Source organism: Sinocyclocheilus anshuiensis, unplaced genomic scaffold (genome assembly GCF_001515605.1).
Source record: "Sinocyclocheilus anshuiensis isolate Anshui unplaced genomic scaffold, SAMN03320099.WGS_v1.1 scaffold1576, whole genome shotgun sequence".
NCBI lineage: Eukaryota > Metazoa > Chordata > Actinopteri > Cypriniformes > Cyprinidae > Sinocyclocheilus > Sinocyclocheilus anshuiensis.
In genome coordinates, this window is record NW_015557202.1 from 43,213 (window position 1) to 50,546 (window position 7,334).

The 7,334-nt window shown below is 34.2% G+C and overlaps 1 gene segment (V, D, J or C); it reads left to right on the forward strand.

The window, feature by feature from the left end:
* The first annotated feature begins 4,452 nt into the window (after nucleotides 1-4,452).
* LOC107678891 (immunoglobulin iota chain-like) lies at nucleotides 4,453-5,765 on the forward strand. The segment is given in 2 exon segments: nucleotides 4,453-4,459; nucleotides 5,440-5,765. Coding segments are annotated over 2 exon segments (333 nt in total).
* The last annotated feature ends 1,569 nt before the right edge of the window (nucleotides 5,766-7,334 follow it).

Consider the following 7,334-nt stretch of genomic DNA (forward strand, 5'->3'; position numbering starts at 1 on the left):
AGATTCACAGTATTGCATCCACATCACACATATCCAACCCCCATATCTGCTAGTTAACACAAGTTAACACCCCTCTATAAAGCACAATGTATTATTGCACGCATGGATTGTTAATTTAGATACATTTGCTTTTTCCCAGGTGGCGAGGAAGGAGGGGCTTAAAGTATATCTGACAGTAGTTTGTCAAAACTGACATAAGATCATTTAATCTGAGACTGTAAGCAAAAACACAATGATACTCCATTCAGTTATTCTGCTCTCTGCTTTAGCATGTAAGTACCATTGCTTTTAAAAGCCTTACCTTTATGATCAAAGTGAAGAATTAAGCATGGTTTTATTATTTGGGGACTTAATATATATAAAAAGTGCACTAAAAGTACATGAACTATTTAAATTCTTCCATTTTCAGTATAGTGCCCTTTCAGACTAAAATGACAAACCTAACATTTCACATTTATTTGCAGGTGCCAGTAATGGAGATACTATCACACCAGACAAAACAGAGGAGTTTGTTGCAGAGGGTTCAAGTGTTAAATTATCCTGCAGTTATTCATCTGCATGGTCTTTACTTTGGTACCGTCAGTATCCCGGATCAGCTCCTGAGTTCCTTGTGCTCATCTCAGATGGAGCAAAACAAGCTCAGAAGTCTAATGTGGATCAAAGATTCAGTACTAATAATAGAAAAGAAAAACAAAACCATGTGGATCTGATCATCTCTTCTGCTGCATTATCAGACTCTGCTCTATACTACTGCGCTCTGAGGCCCACAGTGACAGGAAACACAAGTACGCTGTGCAAAAACCTTACTCTGAAAAGAAACAATAGTCTTATACAGACAGGGAGAAATGTGACCCTTAAATCGTGAATAATATTCAGACCCCTCTGGTATATCTAAGCATGTTCAGAAAAGTGTCAGACTAAAACAATACGGCAGAAATCAACTTTTCACATGCACAAATGTGGTCAATACATTGTGTATAAAAGGTATTTTTCACACTTTCTTCAGATCATTTACTTTAATGCAAGGAAGAAAAAAGAAAAAATAGGCACATAATGCCCATTGCTATATCCAGTAACTAAATGGCTTTACAATTGAGAGATGAGTAGTGGGGATCACGCATGTGTTCAAAAACATATTCAGGCTAATACTAATTTTGTGAAAAATGGTTTCCAAAGTAACAATTTTTAAGCAATTAGAAACTTCATCCACAAGGGGTCAGACTTGCTCTCTCCACGTATGAGAATATCATGTGACATGATACAAACGTTTAAAGAAGAGCACTATGAGATAAACACAGACAAGATTTGAGTGAATATTTGCTCATAGATCAACTATGTTTAGATGGGCTTTGATTTCCCTGTGTTTCACAGCACATTATGATGGTAAGTACATCTGTATAAGCCTACTTTATAAGAAAATGGTTTACTTACATTCAGGTTAATACATTTTTAAGTTTACTTTGCTAATAATTCATGTTAATGACTTACTTTTTTCTGTCTATTTTTCCAGTGTCCTCAGCACAGGACAGGATTGAACAGTCTTCAGGAGAAATGACTGAAAGTGAAGGAGCTCAAGTTATTTTAATGTGTAATTATACTACTACAAATCCATATCTCTTCTGGTACAAACAGCTACCAAACAGATCACCAACATTCATCCAGAATCAATATACTACTGAGCCTGATTTCAAGAAGAGATTTTCTGCAACACTGGACTCTACATCGAGAACATTTCCACTGACAATCAAGAATCTGCGTGTGTCTGACTCTGCTGTGTACTACTGTGCTCTGAGGCCCACAGTGACTAAAACACACTCAACACTCATACAAAATCAGAGGAAGTGTTACATTTTGTTGAGGTGCAAATCCACATGCCATTTACTTCTGTCCCACAACAATAACATGCATATAATAATAAAAAAATCTATTTATTTTAGTGTTGTCAAATGATTAATCGCGATTAATCGCATCCAAACTAAAAGTTTTTGTTTACATAATATATATGTGTATTGTGTATATTTATTATGTATATATAAATACACACACAGTAAATATTTAGAAAATATTTACATGCATTTACATGTATATATTTATATTCTTATTTTTTTATTATATATAAATATATTGAACATAAAATATTTTTCTTAAATATATACATGCACGTGTTTGTATTTATATATACATAATAAATAGACACATTATACACATTATGTAAACAAAAAGGTTTATTTTGGATGCGATTAATCACGATTAATCGTTTGACAGCACTAATTCGTTTAGTTAGTGCTGTGCAAAGTGAATATGAACTTTATAAGATCTAAAATATTATAACCAAAGTATGAAAAATAATGAAGTTTATATTCTGTATGTTGTGTTCTGAGGACTGACAGAGTAAGTAACAACAAGAGGGTACAATAGGATATGAATAGTACTCAAATGCCTCAGTGGTGTATGAAACAGATCTGATCTGATCTGCTCTGCTCTGCTCTCTCAAAGAGCTCTCTGGAAGAGGTGGGGTTTAAAGCACTGATACCTGATGTGATCTTCTTAACTTCATGTCTGTTAGAGAGAGAAATAAGAAACACACACACAATGAGTCTCCATTCTGTCATTCTGCTTTCTGCCTTTGCATGTAAGTATTGAAGTGTTTTGTACCCTAATACTCTGAGCAGCCAGAATGGCTAATTTCTGCTCAAAATTAAGTATAGTGTTTTTCTTCATGTACTATATTGAATTCTATACTGATACATCCAAATTGAATATAGATTCGATTTAAACACCTGTTCTTAAAAGATTTTATCTACTTTTGAAGATGCAATGTATGGAAATGAAATCAAACCAACCAAATCAGAGGTGTTTGCTGACGAGGGTTCAACTGTTAAATTATCCTGCAGTTATTCATCTGCATTTCGTCTTCACTGGTATCGCCACTATCCCGGATCAGCTCCCGAGTTCATTGTGCTCATCTCAGACGGTGCAAAACAAGCTCAGGAGTCTTATGTAGATTCCAGATTCAAGACCAAAGTTAGTAAAGACAAAGAAAACCATGTGGATCTGGAAATCTCCTCTGCATCTATATCAGACTCTGCTCTGTACTACTGCGCTCTGGAGCCCACAGTGACAGGAAACACAAGAACACTGTACAAAAACCTGACACATTTCATTGCATCTACATCACACATGTCCAGCCCCCATATCTGCTAAAGTTAACACAAGGGAACACCCCTCTATTCAGCAAAAACAGTATTATAGTTTGTCATTCACGACACAAAAAGATATAACAAAGGGTGACACACAAAGATTCAGTTAAAAGATGCTTCAGATATTCATAATGTTTTATAAAGCAATGTTCAAAGAGGTGATAAAATCATATTTATATGCATTTGCTTTTTTCCAGGTGGTGAGGAAAGAGGGGTTTATATATGAAAGTATTTTGCTGAACCTGACAGAGACTGTGTCATAAGATCATTTAAGCTGAGACTATAAGCACACATACAATGATACTCCATTCAGTTATTCTAAAAATGAGTAAATAGCTTTATAATATACAGAAGTAAAACATAAGTATAGTGATGATCAAGCTTTTGTTCAAAAACACTATTTATACCAATCATACGTTTATAAAGAATTGTTCAGGGTTTGCAAAATAACATCATGTTTAGTAATTTCAAACTTCCACTTCATCCACAAGGGGCCAGCATTGCTCTCTTCATTTATAGAATATCATGTGACATGATACAACCCTTTAAAGAAGAGCACTGTAAGATGAGCACATTTTTTGAAATCTGAGTTGAGTGATTTTTCTGTTCTTTTACCTCGTTGATCAACTATGTTTAGATGGGCTTTGATTTCTCTGTGCTTAATGGCACATTATGATGGCAAGAACATTTTTGTTTCTGCATACTTTAACAGAAAAATGTTTACCTAAATATAGATTACTAAGTGTTTACACGTACTTTCCTAATCATTCAAATAAATGATACATTTTTCTGTCTATTGTTCCCCAGTGTCTTCTGGACAGGACAGGGTTGAACAGTCTTCAGAAGAAATCACTGCGAGTGAAAGAGATCAAGTTATTGTAAGATGTAATTATTTTACCACTGGTATAAATATATACCTTTTCTGGTACAAACAGCTACCAAACAAATCACCAACATTAATTCTGAATCAATACACCACTGAGCCTGATTTCAAGAAGAGATTTTCTGCAACACTGAACTCTTCATCAAGAACATTTCCACTGATGATCAAGAATCTGCGTGTGTCTGACTCTGCTGTGTACTACTGTGCTCTGAGGCCCACAGTGACTAAAACACACTCAACACTCATACAAAAACAGAGGAAGTGCTCAGTTATATGACGAGGTGCAAATCCACATGATACTGATGCACATGCACATTCATCCCATATGATCTTGTTACATTTTCTAGACTGTCACAAAACTCGCCGAACATGCACGGTGATACTTCATTCAGTCATTCTTTTCTGTGCTCTGGCATGTAAGTGCATTTGTTTATTTCTTGTATGCATTTGCAATTAAACATTTAAGAATACAGTGTGCATAATTATTAGGCAAGTCAATATTCTGATCATACACTCTCAGACAAAAAAAAAAAGGTACAACACTGGGGTGGTACCTTATAGGTACTATGTACACTTTAGGTACAAACCAGATCAATCTTAACTACTATTCATTTTTTATATAATATGTTGATTTAGGGTTGCATGATTATGACAAAAATCGTGATTGTCGATTATTCCTTTGAAATTGTAATTGCGATTATTAATTTGCAATTAAATGAATGATGTTTACACCTTTGTTTGAAGCAACTGCATGCCATATTTTTATATGAAAATAAGCAAGCTGAAAACACTAACTGAAAAACTTTTATTGCTTTTCTATAGTATTAAGCCTCAAATGTCAACTATAAATCGGATTGGTTTCTCTTTAAATACAAAGGTAAAAATATGCATGGTATTATAATGTTATACTAAAATTAAAACAAGATAACATGTAGAAAGAAAAAAAGCATCTTAAGCATGCAGAATAACATAAGTGGACCTTGAACGATTAATTGCTGCTTTGAACGATTATGTAATTGTGGCATCCGTAATTGTAATTGCGATTAGAAATTCGATTAATCGTGCAGCCCTATGTTGATTTATAAGTGATCTATAATTGTTAACGAGGGCTGGAAGTCAAATATTTAGATGTGCATAATTATTAAGCAGGCTTTATAGATAGATGTGGCCCTATACATATAATATTTTGTCAAATAATTTTCTCATTTTAAATGCTACATGAGCTCTTTTTTTCACTGAAAATTTTAACATTTATATATAGATTAATTGTATGTATACAATTTCAAATCAATGATCACTTGAATCAATTTCAAACACTATTTGAAAATTAAAAGTTATTCTTTTGCTCTTTTCCAGGTGTGAGTTTTGGAGTTGAAATCACACCAGACAGCACTGAGGAATCTGCTGCAGCGGGTTCAACTGTTACTTTATCCTGCAGTTATTCCTCTGCACACTCACTTCAATGGTACCGTCAGTATCCCGGATCAGCTCCTCAATTTCTTGTGCTCATAATAGAGAGTGTGAAAGAGACTAAGACATCTGATGTAGATCCCAGGTTCTCTACTAAGCTCAGAAAAGAAAAACAAGTCACAAAAGAAATCAAACGTGTGGATCTGGTGATCTCCTCAGCTGTTCAGAAAGACTCTGCTATGTATTATTGTGATCTGACGTCCACACACTGACAGGTAACAAGAACACTGTACAAAAACCTGACACATGTGAAAAAGCATAACTGTACCTTCTACAAATCAGACTAAACAGACTAGATCACTAAACAATAAAGAGAATAAGATTTCCAAACTGCCACCTCAGACACTGAATGTATTCCATCAGACTTTAGTTCTCAAATAATCATGTTTAAAATAAGATAAACTTTTATTAATACAAACAAACAAACAAACAATAAATAAATAAATACATATATAAAAAAAGCGAGGAGGAAAGAAAAATTCAGATTTTTTTAGGGGGAGGGGGGGGGTAGGAAACTACTATTATGTAATTGTGGCATCCGTAATTGTAATTGCGATTAGAAATTCGATTAATCGTGCAGCCCTATGTTGATTTATAAGTGATCTATAATTGTTAACGAGGGCTGGAAGTCAAATATTTAGATGTGCATAATTATTAAGCAGGCTTTATAGATAGATGTGGCCCTATACATATAATATTTTGTCAAATAATTTTCTCATTTTAAATGCTACATGAGCTCTTTTTTTCACTGAAAATTTTAACATTTATATATAGATTAATTGTATGTATACAATTTCAAATCAATGATCACTTGAATCAATTTCAAACACTATTTGAAAATTAAAAGTTATTCTTTTGCTCTTTTCCAGGTGTGAGTTTTGGAGTTGAAATCACACCAGACAGCACTGAGGAATCTGCTGCAGCGGGTTCAACTGTTACTTTATCCTGCAGTTATTCCTCTGCACACTCACTTCAATGGTACCGTCAGTATCCCGGATCAGCTCCTCAATTTCTTGTGCTCATAATAGAGAGTGTGAAAGAGACTAAGACATCTGATGTAGATCCCAGGTTCTCTACTAAGCTCAGAAAAGAAAAACAAGGTACAAAAGAAATCAAACGTGTGGATCTGGTGATCTCCTCAGCTGTTCAGAAAGACTCTGCTATGTATTATTGTGATCTGACGTCCACACACTGACAGGTAACAAGAACACTGTACAAAAACCTGACACATGTGAAAAAGCATAACTGTACCTTCTACAAATCAGACTAAACAGACTAGATCACTAAACAATAAAGAGAATAAGATTTCCAAACTGCCACCTCAGACACTGAATGTATTCCATCAGACTTTAGTTCTCAAATAATCATGTTTAAAATAAGATAAACTTTTATTAATACAAACAAACAAACAAACAATAAATAAATAAATACATATATAAAAAAAGCGAGGAGGAAAGAAAAATTCAGATTTTTTTAGGGGGAGGGGGGGGGTAGGAAACTACTACGGAATTAAACTTCATTGTACAGAATCATTAGCTCCTCATTTTTATTTAATAAATAACATATGTCATTTACAGATCTGCTTCTCTACCTCTTTAATTAATTTACCAAAATGAGCATCATCATCAGAGAGCAGGAAGATCCAGATTGATTGTATGACTCAAAAGAAAGTCAGAGCATCACAACCCAGAGAACAGAAGAGCATTAACAGAACAGATCTGACGTAGTAAACATGGACAGACACTTGGTTCTGATTTTAATCATGACTTCAGGTAAATACT